Here is a 27,018-nt window from a genome sequence, read left to right on the forward strand (position 1 = left end):
TTTTCTTGTGTTTTACTTGTGGAAGCATAAGTTGATATAATCCCTAGAGAAAGCAATTTAGTAATATCAAAATAAAAAATGTAGATAGTCTCTGACCTAAAAATTCCATTCCTGGGGATTTATCCTACAGGCATTCTCAGGCAAGAGAATAATGATGCATATCTGAGAATATTCACTACAGTCTTGTGAAAACAAAAGCATTGCTCAACTGAGAAATTATTATTATTATTTGCTTTTTTAGAGACAGGGTTTCTCTGCGTATCAAGCCCTGACTGTCCTGGACTCACTTTGTAGACTAGACTAGCCTTGAACTCACAGAAATCCACCTGCCTCTGCCTCCCAGAGTGCTGGGATTAAAGGCCTGCACCACCACACCCAGCTGGGGAAATTATTTTTAAAGTTAGTGTATTTCCAGCCAATTAAATCCTTTGAAAATAACGTAGCATTTAATAAGGAGTGCATTGAAGGAGAAAGTCTTCCCGAAGATCATTAATGAACACAGCAGGATGGAAGAGCGATCCTTACCCATCTCGCATTATCCCCCTGAGCAGAAGCTGGAGAACCTTCATGGTCAGGGTGTGAGGCAGACGCAAGTAAGTGTGTATCCACACATCCCTTTGGGCTTTATGAATTCTGGGTGGCATTTGTGTTTACTTATTTACTATTGAATGTTTTTGTGGGAATACAGGGGGTTATGCAGCAAAGCCGGCTTCATGGAGGGACACAGGGGCCAGGTGTCAGGAATGAGCCTCATGTTCCAGCAAGGGGGAGCGATGTTTGCACTAGAGATCAAAATTAAGGTGACAAGAAGGAGGCAAGAAGAGCTTCGAGTGAGGCTAAATAAAAGCAGAGCTGCAGAGTGAGTGGCTGAAAGACAGATGGGGTGAGGGAAAGGGGACTTCTGATTGAGGCCTTGAGGTTTTGCTAACCAGCCAAACTTAGGACAATCTGTATCTATAAGTAATAGTCACCGCACATTAAAGGGTCCTTGTTTTAGTCCGTCGAAAATTGGTGGGGCATCGTTTCTACCCTGTTTATACCTAATTGTCAGTGGTGATGTTATCATTCTTGAGGACACTGGGGCGGAATATAATAATACAACTTGGAGCCGATCCTCAGGCTGAAAAAGGCTGGGTAATCATTCCTTGCTTTCAGGTTATCCAAAGCTGCAGGCCCCTGCTGTCTTCATCTGATGTGGCCAATGGTACTGTAGGGCAAGTCAGAAGTGACCGAGTACCCAAGGCGGAAGCCGAGCGGTGTACATGCCGGGCTTCCTGGTTTGTACTGATTCAAAGAAGGATGCAGCTCTACAGACCTAGCCAGCCACCTACATTGTTAGGCACTTGGAGAAAACACTTGTTCCGGAGGGCAATGACAGTTGGTAGTGATGGCGATGGCACTGATAATAAACACTGCTCTCTGCCCCTCTCGCAGAATCCTTCACCAGCAATGTCCTCCCCGCAACCGAAGCAGGAAGAGGAGTGAGCTTCGGAGTCTAGTCCAGTTAGGGATCCCAAACTCTGACCAAGCTATGATAAGTAGGTAAGGACCCTAACAGTCAATCATGGTCATCTTATTAACAGCTGAGGGCTCCTGGATGCACGCATCCCTCTCCACAAACCAGCTATGCCATCATGTGGCTCTTTTTGGCACCCATAGAGTGAGATTTCACTGTCCCATGAGGACTCAAACCTATTTGATTTTTCAAGCTTGACGAAGACCATGATACATTCTATTTCCTAGTCATAAAAGCAGACTGAAAATCAATGTGATTTAAACAGAATTATTTCCTAGGGCGGGAGTGTGTGTGTGTGTGTGTGTGTGTGTGTGTGTAGGTCTTTGTTGTTCATGGACCATGGCCTTTGACATTCTGAATCAGTGAAACCATATGCCAAAGTTAAGGATCAAGAAGAGTCTTTGGGTGAGATGGGAGCTTACACAGATGCCAGTTCAACGCTGCCATTTCAATCCGACAGCAGACTGGTGGAGCCCAGGACAGGACATGCAGAAACAGCAGGAAGCATCTTATGGCCCATCATTTTTTTCTTACAGGAGAAAAGGTTGATGGCTTTGTGTGAAAAAATTATTCCGTCATTTCCCCCCATTTTTTTCACCAGAGGTGGGAACAAAGACTAGAGATGATACTGCAATTTTGATCTCCACAACCTCATTTGAAATCATTCTCTGTGATTTAAGTTTTCTGGAAATGAAAAGGATAAATTGTGTGAACTTAGTTAAAGTTGGAAAGAAAAGTTGATTGGACAGCCTGTTGCCAAGGAAACCAATTCTCTCTCTCTCTCTCTCTCTCTCTCTCTCTCTCTCTCTCTCTCGTGTGCATGTGAGTGTGCGTGTGCATGTGTGGGTGTGTGTCCTTTACAATCTTCACCTGACATTTAAGAATAATTCTAAGGTACCCAAGCCTTCCACACTAAAACGGAATGCAATATATAATATATATAAAATTACACACACACACACACATTCTCCAAAAAAGTGATTTCTGGAATTTAAAACCCGGGAGAGACAGCACCCTTTGAGTCAGTGCTGTGTCTCAGAAACAGGTGGTTGCAGTAACCAGAGTCAAGGCCATTGTAGATGAGGTTTAAAAGGCAGCCAGGCAGCACTTGTGCAAGAAAAAAGGGTGCTTTAGTGGGATCATGCTTACAGCCAGAAGCTGCACTGAAAAGTAAAACTTTGAGTGAAGTCCTACATTCAGAGGCCACAGAGAGGGAGGAGGAGCTTATTATTTAAAGACGATTGTCACCTCCCACCAGCCCATGGGAGGGTCCTACCTCCCCACTCCAGCACCAACAGGGGTGACCAAGCGACTTTGTTACCTCTCAGTGGCCACAGCACGCTCCCTGCTCCAGTTCTGAGTTTGGCCACGTAACTTGGTTTGACAGGAAGGGTGCCCACAAGCATGATCCTTGATCTCTTTGAGTCTCTGCTTTTCCAAGAGAAGACCCGGCCCTTGTGAACCCGATCTTCTGCAGAGGATAGGAAACGTGAGAGGAGGAACTGCACAGAGGAGGCCCCTCCCAGATGACACAGGAAGCCCCGAAAATCCTTCCAGCCAGGCTGCTCTAAAGCCAGCCAACCTCAGCCAACACTCAGATACATGCTAAATGATAAGCTGTTTATGTCATCGAGTTTGGAGGGGAGTGTGTTACATGCAGCAGTAACAGACAAATACAGAGACCATCTATAACAGCTTAACTTTTTCATTTCTCAAGGCCATATAAGAAAGAATGTGCGTAGAGCACTTATTTTCCTGGATAGAGTCATGACCAAATTCGAGCCAATACCTTTCCACAGCAGCATGGAGAGAACAACAGATTTAGACCTTTTGGGCAGAAAGGTTTCCAAACACCTGAACTCATCAGAACGGGCAAAGCAGTACAACAGAAGCTCGGTGCATCTAGAAAAATGACTGCAGGCAAGAGACGTAGGAAAATGTACTAAAACTCACCCAGTGGCCCTGTGAAAACAGACTGAAAGAATGGAGACCCTCATGAGCACAGACCCATGCTAAGAAGCAAAAAGATTCACATCTTCCAGAACTTGAATATAAAAAATGATCAGCACAAACATCCTGAGTCATAAAAACCTTTAAAGAAGGAACTGGATCCACTGTACCACAAGGATATTTGCTCAACTATGTTCATAGAAGCTTTGTTCGCAATAGGCAGAAACTGGAAATAATCTTCAACTGCAGAATGGATAAAGAAAATGTGGTACATTTTCACAATGAAATATTGTTCAGCTATTAAAACAATGACATGCAATTTGCAGAGAAATGGATGGAACTAGACGAGATCATCCTGAGTGAAGTAACCCAGACCCAGAAGAAAAATATACTATGTACTCACTTATAAAGGGATATTAGCCATATAGTGCAGGATAACCATGCTACAATCCACAGACCCAAAGAAGCTAAGTGACAAGGGAGACCTGGGAGAGGTGGGTAGATGGAGGAAACCCGGAGGAGGACAGGTGGGAAGGGGAGCAGAAGGGGTCAAGTGGGGTAGGACGAAGGGAAAGAACGCAGGGAGAGAGAACTGGAATTGGTGGGCATGGGTATCTCTGGGCATGAGTATCTCTGGTATGATTTAGAAACCTATGGGAACTCCCAGGAATCTATGAGGATGACTGTAGCTTCATATGGAGCCTGAAACAGCCATCTCCTGTAACCAGAAAAAATGTCCACTGGAGGGACTGGGACACCAAGCCAGCCACAAAAATATAGACCCACAATTTCTCCTACCAACAAGATGTGCAGGGGTAAAGATGGAGCAGAAATTGAGGGAATAGCCAACCAATGACCGGCCCAGCTTGAGACCCATGCTATTAATGATAATTTGCTACACTTGCAGACAGGAGCCTAGCATACCTGTCTTCTGAGAGGCTTTACCCAGCAACTGATGGAAACAGATGCAGAGACCCATAGCCAAACAATAGGTGAAGCTTGGGGAATTCCATGAAAGGGGGACAAAGGATTGAAGGAGCCAGAGAGGTCAAAGACACCACAAGAAAATATATATAACCAACTAACCTGGGCCCATACGGGCCCACAGAGACTGACAAACCGAACAGAGAGCATCCTTGGGATGGACCTAGGCCCTTGGCACACATATCACAGTGGTGTACCTCAGTCTTCATGTAGGTCTCCTAACAGCAAGAGCTGGAGCTGTATGTGATGCTGTCGCCAGCCTTGGGATCCCTTTCCCCTAACTGTGCTGCCTTGCCTAGCCTCAACAGGAGAAGATGCACCTAGTTCTACTGCACCTTGATATGCCAAGGCAGGCTGAGATCTGTGGGCAGACTCCCTTTTTCTGAGCCTTTTCTGAGAAGAAAGGGAAGATGGGAGGATGGTTGGGGAAGTGAGGTGAGAGGGAGGGACTGGGAGAAGAGAATGGATGCAAAACAAATAAGCAAATTAATATAAACAAACAGACACACAAAGAGGAAGCTGTAGAGAGGGCTCAGCTGTTAAGAGCACATTGGGTTTGCCTGGTTCATTCCTAACACCCAAGTTGTCTCACAACCATCTGTAACTCCAGTTTCCAAGGGCTCGATGCCCTCTTCTGGCCTCAGTAAGCTCCTGCATGCACATGCATGCATACAGGATCACATACACTCACATACATTTAAAAAACACAGCATAAAAAATGAAGAAAAGTAAAGGGAAGAGCCATGTTACTTTTTGTGGCCATAAGGGTAATGAACAAGGGCGACCGTGTGTCCCAGTGTACCCAGGACAGGACTGGTCGTATTACCGTCAAATGTCATTCTGCACAGAACTTACTGCACTGTCAGAAGTGTGCCAGGTTAGCTGGTAGATACATCGCTGTTGGCAGCATACCTTACCCACAGGATGGACCTAGACAGGTCCAAACAAGAGCTAGCTCTCTGGATGTGCATACTGCAGGGTACTTTCCCTCCTTAGGCGTCCTCAAAAGGAATTCAAAACAGGACTGCATGACAGTCCTATTATTGTCATGACTGCCAACATGTCCGCTCAACATGAGAAATCAAAACATGTAGACGAGAACCTGAGTGTTTTCTTACCCACACAGACGCCAGAATCGCCTTCGGAGTTCCAATTGGCTCTCCCAAAAACCCTGGAGAAAAAGAACACGGTACCAGGATGAGAATAAGATTGAGTAAAATTTCAATGATTCCCACTTATTCAGAGAAAAAAAAAAAAAGCCGAGAACAGCAAGAACACAATTACATAAACAATAAAAGAAGCATCACTGTTATATTGCATTGAAGTACTCTAGAATATTGGGTAAAGAAATGGCTTTTAAAAATATTGCTGAGTAAAACTCTCAGCAGCTTTATTTAATGGACAGAAGAGACCACAGGCACTCAAGTTATCTGCGTATAATTGCTGCTCACACATCTGAAAACTATTTGCTTTTACATCTACAATATTCCCCTTGGATGTGGTTCATATTTGCCAAATGCCCTTTCAAGGCCCATATGTGTGAAACTTCCAAATCTATCCAAATTACCACAAATTCCGAACTCTCGTGACCTGAGTTAAATGTTCAAATGTAAGCCCCTCCACGTGACTTTTCATAGGTAGAAACTCTAGTGTAGCAGAAGATGTGCATGGGGTAAAATGGGAGGAGCCTCCTTGTGCTGTAGGGGTGGAGCTGTGGGCGGAGACAGAGGCCATAAGCAGGTGTAATGGGACATCACATGTGCAGGCATCCACACATGTGAGATGTGGTGGGAATCTTCATAGGGATGGAAGGTCAGAGAGCTGAGGGTTAGAGGAAGCACATGACCGGAAGGCAAACATGCTCTGTTCCGGTACCTCCACACTCCACAGTGCAAGCCTGGACTACAGCAAGGAAAGCCTAGATGAACAAAGTAACAGACTATAAATTCAGGGCCCCACTGACAGACAAAGCACTGCATGGAACTAAGGAATGCAGAGACAGAGAAACAGTCCTCCCCAGGGATTAACTCCCTAATTGGTTATCCAGTAACAAGTGGTCAGCCCCAGAGGCATGAAAACACAAGTAACACAAAATAGCCTAAGCAACTTTTATCTATACATTTTTATATATAAACTAAAGAAGAGGAGGTCATGATTTTGAGAGAGAACAAGGGAAACATATGAAAGATAATGAGGAGAGGAAAGGCAGGAAATGATGTAATTATACTTTAATTAAACAAACAAACAAACAAAAAACCAAAAGTATCTCGGGTGGGTGGCCAAAAGATTAGTGTCTGGGTTTTTCTAAACCTCTCTAATGACTTGACCTCCCTGTTGAAAGAGGCATGGTGTTGCAACATTTGTATATGTGTTCTAGAAAAAGTGTGACAGAGCCTCTACATACAGGGACGATGAGCTGGGAGGAACTGATGGGGACATTCTCCAAGCCAGCCATCCAGAGTTCTCCTTGTGTGACAGCTATTTTGTCTACTTCCAAATGTTAATACCAAGTTAATTTTACTCAGCTGACTATGTCTGATCGCTACCCCCCTACCCTGCAATGCATGGAATTTATTTTCTTCCAATTTCCTACATGGTTTGTTGGTTCCATTTTGACACTTTTAAATCTCTTCACACTTTCTTCAAGAGGACGTAGGAGGTCTGGTGGGGTGATTGTTTGTAGGCTTAAAAGTTGTGAACGGGGCACCCCAGAGGGAGAGATGAGAGAGTAGGGTGTTTGAAAAGCTGGTAAGACAGAAATGCCAGCAACAAATGGTGAAGAAAGACAGAGAAAAAAACAGAATGAAGCAAAAGGCCAGAAGTAGGTCATTCTCTGCCTAGGGAGTGGAGCGGTGGCCAGGGAAAAGGGGGTGGAGGGAAAGTCCCAGCATCCTCTGGTGTTGCTATCAGGGTTGGCCCAAATTAGCCCTTCCTTCCCTTGTATGGCAATTCACATACAGGATCTGGTGGCGCCTGCTGTTGGTCCGGAGGCAGTGGCCACACGAGTTAATCGGGCTTCTGAGAAAAACCAACAGCCAAAATAAATAAACAAACAAACAAACAAATAAAAATAAGTAATAACCTTCAGAGATAGATACCGGGTCCCTATCTACAAATGCCCTGTTGCTCTGACGAGCTGAAGACCACAGGCTTAAAATAAAACAGTTTCTCCCTGAGCCAGCTTCCCTTCCCAGCCACTCCCTTCTGTCTCCTCACGCCTTTGTCTTTGCTCTGCAAGTTCAACCTTTGTCTGCTGCTTCCCTCATTTCCCCTGAGTCCTGTGACTCTGAGAGTCACCGGAGTCCTTTGCCCTAGCTGCTCTCTTCTCAGGACTGCCATCGGCTCCTGTACTAAGCCTCACCCCTTCAGCCACAGCATGGATTCTGCAGCCCTGATCTCAACTCTTGTAGTCTAGTATTTCAGGGTCAACAGTAATCTACAATGGCTCTTGGCTTGACCTTTGAATCTGGAAGTGGACTAGCAGCTACGTTCTCCAGAGTTCCCTCACTATAAGCGTTGGTCCCTGCAGGCTCTGGGCTGCCGTTATGCCCACATGGCGGCCCTCTTGTGCATGATGCTCTCTTCCTGGTGTGTGTATCCTTCTCTGCAGCTCCTGCAGGGCCCCCCTCTTGAGGAGCTCCCTAACAAAGATCCTTCCTTGGTGGTTCTCCCTGAAGCAGGATCACAGCACTATCTGCACTTCCCAACACAGCTCTTGACAGATCGGTGACCTTGAGAGTGCGAGTATCTTCTACTCCGCATCCTAGAACCTAGTATATTTAAATACAAAATACACTGGGTTTCGGGTGGGTGAATGAATGAATGAATGGATGGATGCACCCTGATGAGTCATAAGAGATGAGTCATCATCCTAACAAAACCTGGAGCGATAGCTTGGGTGACAGCATGCTTGCCTAGCGTGCACAAAGCCCTAGGTTGAATTCCCAGCACTGCATACGCTGGGTGTGGTGTTGTACCCCTATAACCCCAGCACTCAGGAGGTGGACGTAAGAGGACCCAAAGGTCAGAGTCTTCACAGAGCAAGTTTGAAGCCAGCCTTGGCAACCCTGCCTAGAAAGGAAGGGGTGGAGGAGGAAAAAATATCTATTCCATCACAGTGTTCTCCACGTAGAGGTTACCCCTACTCCCAAAACGTGACCAAGAGCAATGCTTATGGGGAACTTTGTGCAAGATCCAGAGAGCCCATGCCTCACCTGGTGGAAAAACATCAAGTTGCCAACAAAAGAAGAGGGCTTAGGGTGCCTGATGCCCAACTTCTCCAGCCTTGAGAATGCCGTGGAATACCTGGGTGGACAGAAAAGCAAAATTTAAAGCCGAGAAACTGTTGCTTATGTTCACGTCAGTGGCCGTGTTTGCAGCAGGACTGTGAGTTCTCTGACTGAGGCTGGGAACCCATCTAAGGACTCAGTGGCAGGGGGCTGGCTAATAAGGAAAGAGAAGGAGGGAAGCTCAGGAGCGGCTGAGTAGTGAGTGGGATCTCCCGGGCCTTCGAAGCCGGCAGGTGTCTCAGAGAAAGGCAGTCTAACACCCTCCTCCCGCAGAACTCTATCAATTGTCTCCACACACGCCGGTTCCTCAGCTTCTAAATTTACCATGAGCCATAACTCAGGAGACAATGCAAAAATGTAAAGTGGCAGAGAATAAGCTCTCCAGAGTTCTGGGTCAAAGCCAACCACTCTTAACATATAACTTGTCCGTCACATTCCATGGCCATGGTGTCATTGAGAGAAAAAAAAACAGGGATGGAGGCACCTCATGGCAAGGAGACCTCCTTAATCCCCACCGTTTCCTGCAGAAACCCATAAGGGAGGCAGATTCTCTTCACCACAAACCAGGAAACGTGGCCTCACAGAGTCTGTGCCACTTTTCAGTAAAGCTGCCCTAACACTGGATTACAGGGGTATTTCAGCTTGTGGGAACAGAGGGGTGACATAGTTAGAGACAGCGTTGGCTGGGGCAAACCTGCCATATGGCCCCATCCCCACCCAGCCAGACAATTAGGTCAAAAGTTCAGTTGTTTCAAAAAAATTAATGAGTCAAACTGGGTGTTTAGCATCATGCAGAGATCAGCCAAATCCCAATTTAGGAACAAGGGAAAAGAACAGAATAGCACTCCGGTCTGGCTGCTGCTGAATACTGGTGCTCAGAAGCCTCTGCAGTGAGGAGGATGGGGTGCTCACTTTACTCGCTGACCTGAGAACAGTTCAGCAAGCCCTCCACTGTCTGCGGGAGGGGAGACGCCTCCTAAGTACGGTTTACAGGACACAGCAATGTGCCTATGGCTAAAATAGCCAGGGGGGCGGGGCGGAGAACCAAGCGGGCAGAATGGGAAGCACCGTGTCCTCCAGTCGTCTGAAAGTACCGCTGCTTTGAATGGCTTCCCAGAATGCCACCGGTTAGTCCACATCCACGTGGAATCATGAAGCACGCCCAGTGCGAATTACACGAATTAGCCACAACGCACATTCCTGCTCATTAGCACCAAAGGTCAGCAGCACCATTTGGAAAAAGTAGCCTGTCCAGCAGGTGCCGTATTTTAAATGACTCCCTTTACTCCCAGAGGGAGAGATCAAGGGAGACTTGAAGCTATTGAACACTTCCTTTAAACACTCTCAAATCGGAGATTACATTCACTTTTTTCCATCGGTTTTTGCAAATTATTTTCTAAATATAATCTTTGATGGGTAGAAAGAAATATGAAGATCTTGGGCCACGTAATTACATCTTAATTTAGTAATTAGATGTCTTGATTGTCTAATTAAAGGACAAGAAGACTGTGCCTAATTACACATGCTAATTATCATGCAAGTCCATGCCCTCATTATGTAACTGCACTTAGAAGAACTGTCTGTGTGTCTCCGCACAAAATTCAGACATTTTCAAGCATATGGCACCAGCAAAGAGTGCCCTGTGCACAATGGCAAATTTCGCTTGCAGCCTGGACTCGAGTGCATAAGTGACCAGGTGAGGCCTTCACCAGCCAGAGTCCCTGAGTCCAGAGCTATAGTGGGATATTACCACTACCAGTGTCCAGCTCATTTCCTTCTCTGTAACCCATTTTTATGTGCTCTGGTCTCCAGGTCCAAAGTTGACGTTCAAACATCCTGCCAGACACCCAAGCCCATGGACTTTTCCAGGTACGGGGCGATCAAGCTCCAAAAGACAAGTTGAGTCCTAGCCTTTGGGACTTTGGAACCCAACTGTATCTGGAAATAGGGTTAGTGTGAATGTCTTTAGAGGGAGGTCAAAGGTCATTAAAAACTTCTCCTAGATGGAAAGACAAGGAAAGGTGCACCCTACAGGGTTCAGAGGGAGCCTGGCTCTGCCAACACCACCTTGATTTCAGACTTCCGCTTCTAGACCTGAGAAATAACCAGTTTCCTGAGAGAGCAGCCCAGGGAAGCTGAGAGCAGGGGAGCTCACAAGAGCATTCCAGGCAGTCAAGGAAAATATCTTAAATTTCTTTTTCTTCCTGTCACTTTCAACATTGTCATCATAAGAGAAATCTGTCTTTTATGTCATTAAGTTCTGCGCCATCCAACACAAGTACAGGTGGTCTGGGATGGCGGTGTGAAAAGCAGGTACTACGCAGCCATTCTGTGATCACCATGTGATATTTAGAACAGCTTTCCTCTGACAGGGATTAATGCAAATATGCCCGCCACTACCATTCTGGACATCTGTCACTGTTTATAGTAAGGATACTTAAGTCAGGAAGCGACAGTAGACATACGTACTGCCCCACAGAAAACTGGCTTGCTTTCCACGTCTAAGGCAATCACTGCAGGCTACAGAACACAAATCCTGCAGTGCCACATGCCGAAGCATAGAGTGCCCCTTCTCAAAATAAACTCTAGCGGAGGAAGGCGGATCTCGGTGAGTTCGAGGTCAGCCCGGTCTACAGAGCAAGTTTCAGGGCAGCCAGGGCTACACAGAGAAACCCTGTCTCGAAAAAAAAAAATCAAATTAAATCATATGCATTGTTTTTACTGTAAGGCTAAATTTGAAAGGTTACAGCTGCCCAGTCTTTCATTTTCCTCAAAACCACAGCACTCTTTTGATGGTGTTTACGTAGGAGTGTGGCCCATTATTTAGATTAAAGAAAAAAAAAACCACCTGGCTAAACTGGGGGATGGGAGGGATTGTTGTCTGAGACAAGATCTCATATAGCACAGTCTCGCCTCAGACTTGCTATGGAGCAGAGGAAGACTTAAACGTGGCATCCTCTCGCCCCCAGCTCCTGACTGCTGAGATTACGGGTGTGTGCCCCCACGGCTGACGATGCAGAGGTGAGGATCAAGCTCTGTGTGTGCTAGGCAAGTAGCACGCTACAAACTGGGCTACATACCCAAGCCTTGGAGGGTGCTTAATGGGAATAGGACAAATGGACTGACGTTTTGAATGCTAGAGGCCAGTCTGGCCTGCAGGTTTCCCTCAGTGTGTGTCTGAAGCAGCTTGTTAGCCTCAATCTTCTTTCTTTCAGGTGCATTGATCTTTCCCTTCCACTTGGCCATTCCTACCACAATGCAAATGGGTCCTTGTGTTCTCCATCTTAAAACATGGGAGCATATGCATGCGTATCTACCCGCAGCCTCGCTTTTCTGCCCTCCTTTCAGCAAAGAGTGTTTGAAATGGAGATGCACTGTCCCCTTCTGCCCCTCAATCCTGTCTCTACCTGTTCCAGCTAAGCTGATACACCTGCAGAGTGAGAAAGGACTGCTCTCGTCAAGGTCATTGATGAGTTTAACTCTGTCAATTCCATGACTGCCCTCCGGTCTCTTCAATTCTCAATGGTAGTTGCATGTAGCTGGGCACTTATTTGGGAAACACTGTTCCCTCTTCATTTCCTTGACATCACTCCTCTAGCCTTATGGGCTGCTGGCTCCTTTCCTTCTGCTGACCTGTCATCATACCACTGATACGTCCACACTTGTATGTTTCTGACTCCAGCTCCACTCTCTCCATTGAGCTCTGATCCTCTTTGTCCGGCTCCCAACAGAAACACACATTTTAAACGTCTATTCAGCAGCGTAAACATCAACCATTACAGTGGTTTAGATGAGAAATGTTCCCCACAGTCTTGGCGTTTCAACACTTGTTTTCCAGTTAGTGGTGTTATTTGGGCTGTACAGACTTGCTAGAGCAGGGGTGACGCTAGGAGTAGGCTTGGGGACTGAAAGCCTCAGGCCACTTCTAGTCCATTCTCTCTGCCCCACGCTTCTGGTTGTAGTTGGAACTCTCGGCTTCCTGCTCCTGCTACCATGCCTGTGCGTGGAGCCACGCCTCCATGGCATGATGGGCTCTGGAGCCGTAAGCCCAAACACACCCTTCCTTCTATAAGTTGCTTTTTTGGTCATGGCAGTTTATCACAGCAGCAGAATCGTAAGTGACACAATGATCGAATCAAACTATTTCTATTGTCAACTTGATTAGAGTAGATGCAACACCCAAGTATTGCTGAGGCGCGGCTGTGGCGTGGTGGTGAGAAATTCTAGAGAGATTGGCTGAGGGGGGGAAGAGGCTCCCTCAATCCCAGGACTGAATAGGGAGGGGGAAGACTGAGCTGGCTGAGTGCATCCTCGCGCCTGCTTTCCACCAAGATGTGAACAAGCACCCTCCTCCCACCGTGCCTTCCCTGCATGTTGGACTATGCTGCCTGAACCATGATCAAACTGGGCCCTTCCTTTACTAAGTGGCTCTTTGTCAGGTATTTGGTTACAGCAGTAAGAAAAGTAACTAAAGCAACTATATTTAAATGTTAAATAAAATAACTAAGCACTTTCCATCCCCCCTCTAAAACAATTGCTCCTTAGCCCACGTGACTGCAGTTCACCCAGGCACAAACCAGATGCTTCAGAGACCTAGCAGGTTGTATAGTTGTTATAACTGAAAGCTCCTCCTAATTGGATATTAGACATCCCCACCCCATTGGTTCATGCCTGGAGTGCTGAGTCTCCACCCCAACAAGGCAAGGAACAAGGCTTCTCCTGGAACCTCAGGAGCTGCCAGTTCTGCTGACACCTAGACTTCAGACCAGGAAGGCATGGCTATGCCAAAGATGAGGAATCTAACCAACTTGATAATAATTACAATGACTCAAAACATCAAACGTATTTAAATTCATGAGTTCAAAATGACACAGGCATAGGGCATCACCTTCATGACATGTAAAACAACTGACTCTGATACCATAGCCGAAGCTTCTCCTACTGAAAACTGAAGTAGACTTGGAGGCTCATTAATTGAGCCCTTTATAATTAAATCCATTTTACATGCATGGCGGTGCCTTCTATAAAAGGTAAACATTATGGTGAATCTTGTCAGAAACCGAAACCATTTTCAAGTCAGAAATTTGAAGCCATTTTTAAAAAAAAATAAGCTAGCTCTTTTCCAACTCTACTTCCCAGTTGCAGATATAACAAATAACCACAAACATATTGGCTTAAACAATGCAAATTTACCACCTTGCGGTTCTAGAGGCTGTAAGTACAAAGTCAGTCTTAAATGCCTTTAAAAATCTTTTAAAGCCAAGGCCTGTGCCTCCTGAGCCTCCTGAGCTGGTGACCATGACAGTCTGCTTCCGCTCATCACTTGTCTTTTCTCTCACTTAGAACTCCTGTGTCCCTTCTGTGTAACTGGGCAAGGAGTCAGAGACAGTGGCTGAGTTTTCTGATGGTCGACATGCCCCTGTGGCTGGGCAACCTCCAAGCTCAAGTTACTATTGTATCAGAAACCAGGGCGTCACACATCTGCACCAATGAAGGGCCTGCATCCACAGAAGATAGTGGCTTCTTTATAATTCTCTTGCACTTTTGTTTTCAATACACACACAAACACATACACACAGAGACACACACACACACACCTCTTGTGGGCTTTTCTAGTGGGTCATGAGGAAAAAATACTCTAAAAGGAGAATCTGGCCCACTGTGACTTGGGAGGAAGACAGGCAGAGACTTGCTCCATGAATATTCCACCCCCCTCTAAATATTCACAAAACTGTCTTCAAACCCCACAGCACAGAGGCACTGTATTGCTTTCCCCCCTTTTCACTTCTCTGGAGTGCCTGCTAAGAGAGCCTCTGTATCTCTCCACTCAACCATGTCCTTCAAGATCTCAGGACAGGGCTGGAGAGATGCTAAGAGCACTCACTGCTTTTGCAGAGGACCTGGGTTTGCTTCCCAGCTCCCAAATGGTGACTCATAACCATCTGTGACTCCCGCTCCAGGGGACCCAATGCCCTCTTTTCATCTTTGACACACATTGGTGCACATACATACATACCAGCAAAACATTCATAACATAAAATTATATAAGTGTCAAAAAAAGACAAAATCTAGAGCCCCTTCCCTGCAACATAAGAAGTATTGTGATTATTTTAGATCCAGCCGCAGGATCCAGAAAATTCTTTCTTAAGATTCTCAACTGAATCATAGCTTCCAAACCCTAGCTGCTGCTAGGGAAGGTGGAGTTCATGAGGTAGGACATGGACAATTTGGTACCACTCGTACTGTAGAGAGAGCACTGTAGAGAGAGCCAGACTTTCTTTGGGGACATGCTGAAAAAGGGGACGTGATTGGATGAGGACAGGACCAAGAACTGTCATGGGCTTCTTCAGACAGACCGATGGTGCAGCTGTGGGCCAGTGGCAAGAGGCCAGCAGGCCGCCCCGCCCCCACCAGAAATAGCCTCTGATGGTCTACACAGCCAAGTAGATTAAGCATTTTCCAGAAACCATCATGGTTTTAAAAGGAGTCACCAGCTAATGCTTATGATAGTCCAGAGAGTTTGCTTATTTTCCATTTTAATACTAAGTCTTCAGGCAGGAAAGCCAGCAGACTCAATATGGACCCACAGGCTTAATGCTTGTACTCTTCCAAATCCAGTGTGTGTGTGTGTGTGTGTGTGTGTGTGTGTGTGTGTGTGTGTGTGTGTATCTGTGTATGAGAGAGAGAGAGAGGGAGACAGACAGACAAACAGACAGAAAGACAGAAGGAGAAAGAGAGAGACCTGCACAAATGTTATGATATCTGTGTCTTATCAGTACTGTCACCTCCTGATTCCCTTTTCATTTGTAAAAGTACCCTTTTCCTTCTCAAAGGAAGCTCTATATTATGACCTTGAGTGAAAACCAAGACCACTTCCATAAACAAAAACAAATGGTGGTAAGTTCTTTACAGTGACAGACTTAAGGTGAGGCACACATTAGAATCTTAAAGACAGGGCTCTCAAGGTTGGTCCAAGCAAGGCACAGTGAAAAATATGGCCTGTTAATGGAGCTGCCTGTGGCCTGGCTGGTGGTTTGACAAGATGGCCAAAGACTGGCAAAGGAGACCTCAGTCCTTTCTCAAAGCTCATGTGGTAACATGAGCCAGATGAACCTCTGTGTCCTGCCATTGTGTCCCTACCACACGAAGAGCTGCTCTGCACTTGACCTTGGGTTTAGTTCAAGGTGCAGTCATGGTGTGTCCACAGGGAGGGAAGCAGTTCAGGAGTGGAAGCCTGTGTGGCCCTCAGGGCTACTGCACCAGCATGGTGGGAATGGAGAGGGCTGCCAGGCTGGTAACTGCTTCTGCTGTGGCTCCCTGTGTGTCCCCACACCAGCCCTATGCCACGGCATCACAGAGATCACTACTACCACACCCTGAGCCCAGGCATTCAAAGCCTAGACACGTCCAACAGCAGACAGCAGAAGTGAATTCATCATTTGCATTGGGGAGAAGTGGCCCCTGTCAGGATGCATCCTCAGGTGGAATCTATCATCATTTCTATTTCAGTTATTCTGCTGACTACTGAGCTGTAGTTATGAATCAGAAAATATGGTAAACGGTGCTAAGTTGTTTCCTACAAAAGCTAGCTGTTTGGAAACAAACTGAAACAAAACAAAAACTCAAGGTCCTGATAACGAGGCCCTCTCTCTAAGACGTCTTTAGACCAAGAGATGTGAGCATTACATCATAGCCAGGGAACACAACATAAAGGTGCCTGAGGAGGAATGGGGTGAAGGAGGCCACAGGATGTCAGAATTGCTTCAGAGAGACAGCCTGACCACTGAGTGTGCTCCCCGATGAATGCCCCATGAAAACCCAGCCCCATATGAAAGAGCCAGCCAACACCCACTAGGAAAGTGGGTTTGAGGTGGGCCGGGGTGGGATGAGTGGCTTGGGATGGATGGGCAAGGTAGGCCAGAGTCAGCCGCCATCTTGTCTTGAGTCCCAGGTCTCTGACATCACACCTCCAGCCACTGAAGGATCCTGGGGTGCTGTCCTGCCTTTCTGTGCCAGTGAGAATTCAAGAAGACGGAGTCCTGCTGTGAGTACTTTGTTTCTAGTATACAGCAGAACACAGCGATCGAATGATGTCAGTGTTCCAGTTAAGTGGTTTTAATTATGAAATACTCCTGGGGTGGCTGGGGTGGCTGGGGTGGCTCTTTAAAGTATTGTTTATTTTTCTAACTTTATCTACTCCATCGACCAGAAAAACCAATGATGATAGATGGTGCATAAATAGATGGGCAGATGATGGGTGATAGATTGGCAGATGATAACTATTAATTGGGTCCAACACAACACAAAATTGCTACTTAAAACATTATGAGGCTTTCTGTGATTTTTTTAACTCAATTGTGTGGTGCGCAAGTGTGGACTTTGTAGGCAACATCATTTTGCAATGTTCAAAGGTTGGACATCACTTGTGGAATGAGAAATGACGCAGGTTGTCTGTCCTCTGACAACCACATAGACATACATATGTGCACCTACTAAAGCTCACTCATGCACACACACACACACACACCATGGAAAGTTGCTTTGCTGTATAAATAAACTATAATTGTGCTTAATTTTTTATGTGTTACGTGTGTGTTCTTGCATGAGTCTGTGTGCACCAGGTGCAAGCAGAAGCGTGCAACAGGAATTACTGATAGTTGTCAGTTGTGCGTCCTGGGACGTGAGCTTGGGTCCTCTAGAAGCATCCCACATGTTCTTACCTGCTGAGCCACCTCTCCAGTCTCACAGTTAGCACTGCTAGGTCAACAGACAGAGGCCCAGACATGACGTCCCACAACCTCTGCCTGCATCTTGCTGATTCCAGGAGTGGAAGAGCCCTTGAGTAAGATAAGTCTCTAAGAACTTGGACCTCCCTCTTTCTCCCAGCTCTGAGTTCTGCACCTTGAAAATACAAAGGAGCCAGAGCCTTAGGCAAGCAAAGGGTGCTGGGGACAGAGGGCAGGGTACAGAGCTTTGCAGAAGTGAAGAAAATGCAGTCACCTCGGATCAGAGGTGGCATCACCACAGAGCCACTTAAAGGATCTTGCTCCTCCCAGAAAGGTCAGGGCTGAGACCACTGCCTTGGAGGTTAGCCAATGCCTGGAGGTAGTGGCTTGTTTAAGTAATTGATGATGTCCTCACTCGGGAATCTTAGCACATCAAAAGCTGTTGAGAAACCAAAATTCAGTCTATATTAATCACTTTGTCAAGCTTGACAAAGGCTCTCTCGCTTTGCTAATAACCCCAGATGAGGTAGCTGCCCTCAGTTAAACAAGAAAGCTATGGGGCTCTTAATTAATGCATCAGAAGGCTCAGGCATGCTTTTTCACGGGCTTTATTTTCATGAAAACAGTGGGAAGTTCAGGTAGAGTAGATATTTTCTAAGCTTCTCGAGTGCAAGAAAAATGAGTTCCCAGCTCCCCTAAGTTCACAGAAAAGCATCTAGAGACTTTGGTGGACACAAGGTCAGGGTGGCTTTTGTGTGGGTTTGAGGGAGCTAGCCACACTGAGTGGCTCCTGTGTCCTCAGCGGAGTTAGCACTTTCTCCACCTCCTGCCCTGGGTTTGAACAGCAAAGTGAGCTTCCTTCCCCCACGCTGCTGAGCTAGCCTTTCCAGATGGCACCTCAGGAGCCAGCCTCCTGAGCGTGGGTTCTGACTAACCATCTGATTCTAGGCCATCCCTCCCAAGGTCCTGTTCACGCTCAGGCAAACCTCCCTCAGCCTTCTGAAAGACTTCATGACACCTTACATTGTCCCTTCTTCCACTTTGCAGGGCCTCAGGCAGCTCGTGTGTCCTTTGACATCTTGTCACACCTCAGATGTCAACTCAGATTCCTTGGGGGCCAAGTCAGTCCTACAGCACAGCAACAAATGCCCAGGAGATGGTGGACTCACTGCACATCTCAGGCCTCACAGCACAGCTGCCTTTAAAAGATCAGGGGCACCTGAAGGTCACTTGAAAACCAGGATGGGGTGGGGCTCCAAAAGCCGCAGAATTCACACCAATGGCACTTACAAAGCATGTATGCCATGCAGAAGACACAGGAAAAAGCATCTCCTATGATCAACAAATGGGGAGCCATGACTGTCTTCCAGCAGCACCCCTTTTAGGCTGAGACTATCTTACACATTTCTGGTTATACTGACCTGTTTCCTGCTCTGGGCTTAGACACAAGCTCCTCCCCGAGGCCAGGACTGAGGTGAGTCAAGGGAGGCACCTAGAATACTTCCAAGGGAGCCCCTCCTTCTTGGGGATGTGACCATACCAACCCTGCTCCTGTGGTCCACACCCCAGCTGCCCGTTCCCCTTGCCTGCCCTCCCCTGATGAATCTTATCTTCCTCCTCCACTTGGCAAGTCCCACTCTTTGGCCTTCTGTCCTGGGATGCCTGTCTTAAGCACGCAAAGGGCTTCGTGACACCCTCTGTGGAGAGGCTTGCTGGAGAAAGCAGGAGAATACGGGTATGGTTTATTGGCGTGCAATCCTGCCGATGTTCATGACTTATTGCATTTGACCTATCTCCAGCCTGGTGGCTTTAGCCATTTGAAGATAATTCTTTGATTTCACAAAATCCTTAAAGAACGCTAAGATGATGTCATGGAAGAGGGACATGCACCTCAGGTGAACTCCACCAGACTTAAATGAGACCCCACAGAGGGCAAAAGGGGCTCAAGCCTCTGTGTTCTACTGATATGGGAACCCAAGCTGAGTCTTGTAGGGGTGCAGGGGTGGAGGGAGGCATGGAATTCTTCCTGGACAGGAGCATATATCCTCCCCTTTCCCCCACCTGGGTGGGATGTGTCCCTACCATGTCCTTTTTGGAGAAGGAAAATCTGAGTCTCAGAGAGATGAAGTAAGTAGCCCAGGGACACACAGCTAGCAAGAAGCAAAGCTAAGATTAGAACCCAGGTTGTCTGGCTGTGGGGCCTACACTTCTCTCTAGGAAGCTACTATCTCCTGCTTTATATATGTAAAGGAATGAATTGCCTGCAACCCAAAGCATCTTCAGGGACAAGGGTGCAGAAAGCCACACTCTTTTCCTTCTCTAGGTTATAACCCTGTGGAAAGACAGCCATGGTCACAAGATTATCACTCCCACAAGTCAGATTAGCCACTGAGTCAGCAGGGCCCTGACACTTGAAATCAGGACACAAACACATGGCCTGTGCGAAAGAGTGAAGGAAAATCCTTTAGCCAGTTGAGCTAGACATCTCTGGCCTTCCATGGTCAGTGCAAAGAGGCACTGGGTACTGTCATGGCACACAAAAATTATTCCAAGTTGCTTTGGATCTAACCTAGTAGGCATTCAAAAAGCCTTTAATCCCAGCACTCGGGAGGCAGAGGCAGGCAGATCTCTGTGAGTTCTAGGACATCTAGCACTATATACAGAGACCCTGTCTCAAAAAAAAAAAAAAAAATCTACTGCATTTGGTTTGTTTGCTGCTATCCAAAGATCTTTACCATGACTTTGTTCTTGGCAAGTTTGTCCACTGGTCTCTCATCATCTCGTTGCTGCAAACATTGACTATGTATCCAGTGGCAAGTGGATGATGCCAAGTTAAAGGCAAGAGCTACAGCCCACAATTACCAACTCTCAGTGCCCATTGCTTGTCTATGTAAGAAGTTCATGTTCTCATTCCCTGAGCTCTGGACCAGATGCTCAGACCCGCAGAACTTGCCTGGTCCGTCACCATGAACAATGAAGTAATTCCGGCTTCTGGCTTGGTCCCTGCACCTTGACATCCTTTCTGTCATCACTACTTTTTGTCCCATACCAGTTCCCCATCTAGCCCTGATCTCACCCACTGTATCAGTTAGCTAATGCTGTGTAACAGACTGCTCCCCCACAGACCTAAATGAGTTAAGCAACACATATCTCTATCCTAGCGTTTCTGGGAAGATCAGGAATCTGATGCAGAGCAGCAGGGTGGTTTGGGGGTCAGGGTCTCCCCAAAAGCCAGTTGAGCAGAGATTCTGTTGCAGCAAACACTTATATAGCTGTTTCTGGTGGGTGCTGCTTCCCCTGCTTAAACAGTCCTAGAGACTAAGAGCCCACAGTGGAAGCCTGAGACTTTCATGACCTGGTCTTGGACAGGGCATGACCTCCGCTGCAGTTTCTTGGACCTGCTGACTCTCCCTAGTACAGAGGGGAGGACACTATGCAAGGCCTTGGAAGGGCAGGGGTACCCCAGCACCTGCATCCCAGTGGCAACAGATGCAAAGCGAGGGCATCCTCTTCCCTCAGTGGGGCCTTTCCAAACTTCCATCAACCCTGTCATGGCTGTGGCCACTCCCTCCTGGCAGAGGTGTTACAGAACGTCACTGGATTGTTCTGTCCTGGGCACTGCCCGAAAGCCATTGCACATCACCACAGGGTCACATCAATCCGCTCTGCTTTTCCTAGAAAAGTAAAATCAGGGCACTTCAAACTGGAGTGTATGAGCATGGATTTGGAGACGTCAGAGAATCCTAGGGTCATAATAGCTGACAGTACCAAGCCTTCTCATGAGTCAGGCACAATGCTGCCCTAGAAGAGAAAACGATAAACCGTGAGAAAACTGGGTTTATATTTTCTTTTCTGTAGTGTTTGTTTTGTTTGAGACTGAGATCAGATCTCACTCTGTGGTCTAGGCTGGCTTGAGTTCACTACTTAGTCCATAATGGTTTAAAACTCAAGGCAATCCTCCTGCCTTAGCCTCGCAAGTGCTAGGATCACCAGTCTGAGCCACCACACCTGGCAGCATCATGCCCTTCAATGTCCACCGACATCCTTGATCTGCCTGTTGTACAGGGAGGAGCGCTGAGGCCACAGGACTGGTCCCTGGCCTGTGGGCAGGCTTCAGGGAAGACAAAGGCCCCTTCCTTCAAACCAGGCATCTGTCTTGCTGGCCCTGCCTCCTGGAGTGAGTAGACTGGATTCTTTTCCTCAGGCATTCATAACTGCCCACCCTGGGTGCCTTAAAGCAATAGGGACCCCTCCCTCCCTTCTGGAGGCTGAAAGTAAAACTGAGTGCTGGCAGGGCTGAGTGCCTCAGAGGAGTCTGGGAGCAGCCTTTACCTCTGCTTGCAGTTTCTAGAAGTTGCAAATTGTTGGCTTTCTCAGGCTTGAACACATGTCACTCAAACTTCTGTCTCCATCCTGCCAGGGGCCTCCACTTAGTGGCACACCCTCTCTGGATCTGTATCAGAATGTCTGTCTTATGAGCATAGGCCTGGGTTTAGGGCCTCTCTAATCCATCCCTACTGGTTTATATCTGCAGAGACCCATTTCCTAATATGGTTACATTGTGAAGTTCCAGGGGACAGGAGTTTTAGGGACACACTGTCCAACCTACTCCAAGGACCATCAAAACTGTCAGTTAATGTGTAGTGTATGTGGTAGTATGTAGTACATGTGATTGGAATGTGTGGATATGTTATTTGTGCAGTGTGTATACAATGTGTGTTCATATATGGTATGCATTGTGTGTGTATGTTATGTGTGTGTTGTGTGTGTATAGTGCATATATGTGGGGTGCATATATTATGTGTGTGTTCCATGTGTATGATTTGCATGTACTATGTATGTTCAATGTGTGGCATGTGGGTATATTAAGTGTGTAATGTATATGGCATATATGCCACGTACATGTATGTAATGTGTATGTTGCGTGACTATGTAGTGTGTAACGTGTGGAGAGGCTATGGGGGAGTGGTTAGTATGTATCTGGTGTGTGTGTGTGTTACGTGGCATGTGTTGTGTGTATGTTCTGGTGGGGAAGCAGGACAGAGCTGGTGAGGCAGAAAGAAACCCCGCTCCAAAAGCGTCTTGCTCTGGGCTCACAATGCATGTCCTACTTTTCCTATTTTCTCTTGGTTTTCTTGCGTATTATTGACAACACTAACCCACATTCTAGGCGGTTTAGTCAGCACTCTCTTAGAGGAAAAAAGACAATGGTGCCTGGTGTCTGATCCTGGATCACAAAGGCCCTGCTGCTCAGGCTCCCCAGCAGCTTCCCAGGGAGAAGGGACACCGCACATGGCAAGGAGGAGCATGAAGTGTGACAGGAGCCCCTTTTCATCTCTGAAATCCAAGTGAAATTCACAGTTTGCCACAGGTCTTGGACAAGAGGCTGTCTCCTTTCTTCTAAAAGCCAGTAGCCGACACACAGAGGTAGTTACAAGAAATAAACATTTTACCCTTAATGATCCAGGATGCTCTAGCACCCATGGGACTATGAAAGCATCTCTGGCACCGTTTTGCATTTTAGACAGTTCTTGGCATAACTACATCCATACATTTTCTGCCTGGTGCAGAACAACAAACGTGTCCTCCACCGCAGCTTGCAAGTTGGCAAGGATACACGCTGCTGCCGTATTTCAAACACAGCAAGTGCGCTGCACCCAGATCTCCTCAGGCCTCCACCTTTGGGAGTGCCTCCCCCATCCTACTGTCCTATGGAGTTGAGAGCTCAGAGTTCCCTTATAGTGCGCCCCATCCTCCATCAGGCAGGCCCTGCCCTCCATCCTTTGTTTGGCTGGAAATTCCTAGGCCCATGTCCAATCTGATTCTGACACTGAATTCTGGGATGCTTCAGGAACTCTTGATGCCAACCTCTCAACAGCCAAGTCTTGCCATGACCCTTCCATCTCCATGTCAGTGTCTTGGTATCTGGTTTACTTAAATTCACTATTTTCATTTATAAGAAAAATCCATATGTCCCTTAGTCTTAAGTGGGGGTTTTTGTTTGTTTGATTGATTGGTTTTGTTGCTGTTTTGTCTTTTGCCAGAGATAAGACTCAAATGTGTAATCTTGGACTTGGAACAATTGAAGGCTGTCAATTCTTCAAGTTTGCTGTATCCAAATTATACAGCAGCATTCTTGGCTCAGGCAGGACCAGTACCTCCCACTACAGGGAGGTACTTTTCCCTCAGCTCATTCTCATCAGGCTTTGACTTGCAGCTTGCTGAGCCAATGGAGTACAGGCAGAAGCAACCAGAATGCAGTTCTGAAACAAAGCCCTCATCCTGTTGCTGTTTCCTCTTCTTGTGTTCTGAATTCCTGCAATGGTCTAGAGCAGGCTTCCTCAAACCTCGGCCCTGTGACAATCACAAGGAGCAAACACAAACCCACTCTCAGCCCAGAACAGAGCTACTCCAACTAAGACAGAGACTGTGGGGAAACTAAATGTGATTGTGACTGAGTTAGGGGCCACTTGTTATACAGTGATAGCTTACCGATACAGCTACATTCACTTAATTTCTCTGGGCCTTCATTTCTGCATCTATAAAATGGGACCACTGGATCATAATCAGTTAACCCAATACTTTTACTCATGCTGCATAAATAATGGCTATGACACATGTCCTATAGTGCCAGCGACCTATTAGAGACTCAGCCTGCCCACACTAGAGGCAGAGAAGGACGGGGAAGTTTTAACTGAGGTTAAGAACTTGGGACATGTTGGCGTCCTCAGAGTGAGCTGTCATAGCGGGAAATGATGTTCCACTGTAGAGCTATGGTGGTTTAAATGTGCCCCCATTGGCTGGGGAATCTGGACACTTGGGGAGGCTGTGGAACCTACAGAAAGAAGGTGGAGCCTTGCTAGAGGAAGTATGATGCTGGGAGCCGCCTTTAGGCATTTATTGTTTCACGATGTCTCCTGTTTGCTTTCACCACTTCCTGCTTAAGGTTGAAAGCTTGAGCTCTCAGCTTCCCGCTTCAGCTGTCATGCCTGTCTGCTGCCATGTCTCCCAATGATGATGGACTCTCATACCTCTGCAACCATATGCCAAAATGAACTCCTTTCCACAAGCAGTTTCTGGTCGTGGTGTTTTATCACAGCGGCAGAAAGTAGCTCACACAGCAGTTGGGACCGGGATCCTGAGGTATGGCTAGCCCAGTCCTGACCATATTCTTTTGCACAAGGTTGTGGAAGGAGTTTGGAACTTTGGGCTGGAAAAGCTGTTGAGTGCTTAGAGTTTAGTAGGCTGTTCTGTAGGAGCTTGTGAAAGAATGTGGAAAGCACTGCATGCAGATGGTGGAGGCCTGCCTTGTGAAATTTCAGAGGAAAGTTTGAGAGTCTTTAAAAGACTGTATCAGAGCTGTTTGTGTGATCTATTTCAATTAATCTTCAGTGGCTAGTGGCTTCTGGTCAGCCGTAGCTGAAGAGTCACCTGTTGCTAAAAGGAGAGAGACACCATTGAAGTCTGTGAAGCATTGTCTTGATTAACGGTTGATGCAGGAAGGCCCAGCCTGAGGCAGGTAGTGTCAGCCCTAGGCAGGTGGTCCTGGGTGGGATAAGAAATCAGGCGAGCAAGCCACGCAGAGCAAGCCAGTAAGCAGCACTCTATGGGCTCGGCCTCAGCTCCAGGTTCCTGGCCTGCTTGAGTTTCTGCCATGACTTACCTTCATGACCTGCAAGCCAAACAAACCCTTCCCTCCCCAGAACTGCTTCGGTCAATGTTTTATCATAGCAACAGAAACCAAACTACAACAAGAGCCAAAAGGTAAGGTGTGTGTGTGTGTGTGTGTGTGTGTGTGTGTGTGTGTGTGTGTGGCGTCCTCTCGAGTCACTTTGCTGGCAAGGGGAGGAAGAATAGAAGGATAGTGCCTACAGTATACAGTCAAGAGGAGATGGGTAAGTGGTGGTTGTGGGTTATTTGGTTAGCTGGCTGGCTAGCTGGCTGGTTGGCTGGCTGGTTAGTTTATTGGTTGCTAACTGGATTTGAGATTTGGTTTGAGATAGAAGATAGCAGAGTGTGAAGAAACCTCTTCAGTGGTGTGGTAAAGGATGAGGAGAGTTGGGCTTAGGCTGCAGTGAGCAGGGAGCACAGCACCTGAACTATGAGAGAGGAGGACGGCCTCACAGGGCTTAGGCTGCAGTGAGCAGGGAGCACAGCGCCTGAACTATGAGAGAGAGGAGGACGGCCTCACAGGGCTTATGTGCCAACGTGCCCCACATCGTTTACACTTCAACCTCTCAACCCGAAGGCATGGCAGCTGGCAGCCAGTGAAAGATGATTGCGTGGGAAGAGATTGTGCTCGTGCCTTCTGGTCAGATGATGAACGTAAATTTGATGTGGGAGAACTCCAACATTTTTTGGGAAGCATACTGAGTTGAGGACTTGTTTTGCAAAGCAGTTTTCCAGGAAACAGGTTTTGAAATAACTAAGAGCTGATAGGGGATGAATGTGGCCAACAACAGGTTAATGACAGTACATGTTGCTGGTATAAAAAGCCTGTTCAAAAAGCCCTTACTTTCAAAGACACAGGGAAGAGGCCACGGCCTCTTCACCACATAGAAAATAAAAGTTCTGAGGTGCAAAGGGGCTCTGGAGCTCCTGTGCTGCCTTTTTTCTGTGTGTGTGTGTGTATGTACATGCACACATTTTACACTTAGGTAAACTGAGGCACAGTGTGTTAGCTAGATTGCTTAAGGTCGTAAGGTCATTAGGTCAGTCAGGATTTGAACCCAGGTCATCACACAGCCCAAGCTACAAGCCATTACAGAAAGTGGGAAAGGTAAGCAAGGGTAGGTGTCTTGTGGACTGGCGAGCTGCTAGTGCCACTTGAGAGGGTATTGTGCTCCTGAATGGGCTTGCCTGTCCACCCTTCCCTGAGCTGCCTCACATCTTTTCTCTAAGAAGCAGAACAGAGATGAACTTCAGTCCACACCATAGCACAGCCCGAGCTATGAGGGTAAACTCCATCCTATAACAAACCAGCACGGTGTGGCTGCACAGTGGCGCACCCAGAGGTGCCCTCGAGGATGCCTGCCACAGTGTCAAAGAAAGGTGACCATGAATGTTCATCAAGTCCCCACAAAGTCGTGTCCTTTTGTTCAGCTCGGTCAGGCGGGTCACGGAGTGCCAACTGCACAATAGGAGTGTGTGGAGTGCGTGGGCCCAGTGCTGAGTATTCCCGCCCAAGCGAGCGATCCCTGCTCCTGCCCTCGGGCCGCCCGCCTTCAGAGGGGGAGCCGCTGGGTGGTCAGGGATAGAGAGGGCTACAGGTGGGAGGAGACAGGAGCCTGGGAAGCTGTCGGTGAAGAAAGGGAAATGGGCAGTAAGCCGTGGAGCACAGAGGAACTGAGAAGAAAAGTGAGAACAGTTGGGAGGTGACAGGAGATGCCCTGACAAGGACAGGTTCCCAAGAGCCCTCGTGAACAGGAAGAGAAGGCGGCCCAGGGAAGGGTTTTGTACACTGAGATGCAGTTAGCTGTGTGGGGGGCCTCCTGCCTGCAGGTGTGGGGTAAATTTGAGGAACTGGAGACAGGGCAAGTTGGGGGAGGGAGGG

The 27,018-nt window shown here is 47.2% G+C and overlaps 1 protein-coding gene across 1 annotated transcript in view; it reads right to left on the reverse strand.

The window, feature by feature from the left end:
• The window catches only part of Tbxas1 (thromboxane A synthase 1), a 149,667-nt gene extending 128,159 nt beyond the window's left edge, over positions 1–21,508 (reverse strand). The window contains 3 exon segments of the mRNA XM_060378785.1: positions 5,569–5,621; positions 8,665–8,755; positions 21,474–21,508. Of these exon segments, the coding sequence (XP_060234768.1) occupies positions 5,569–5,621; positions 8,665–8,755; positions 21,474–21,508 (179 nt within the window).
• Positions 21,509–27,018: the final 5,510 nt, after the last annotated feature.

Source organism: Meriones unguiculatus, chromosome 3 (genome assembly GCF_030254825.1).
Source record: "Meriones unguiculatus strain TT.TT164.6M chromosome 3, Bangor_MerUng_6.1, whole genome shotgun sequence".
In the NCBI taxonomy this organism is placed as follows: domain Eukaryota; kingdom Metazoa; phylum Chordata; class Mammalia; order Rodentia; family Muridae; genus Meriones; species Meriones unguiculatus.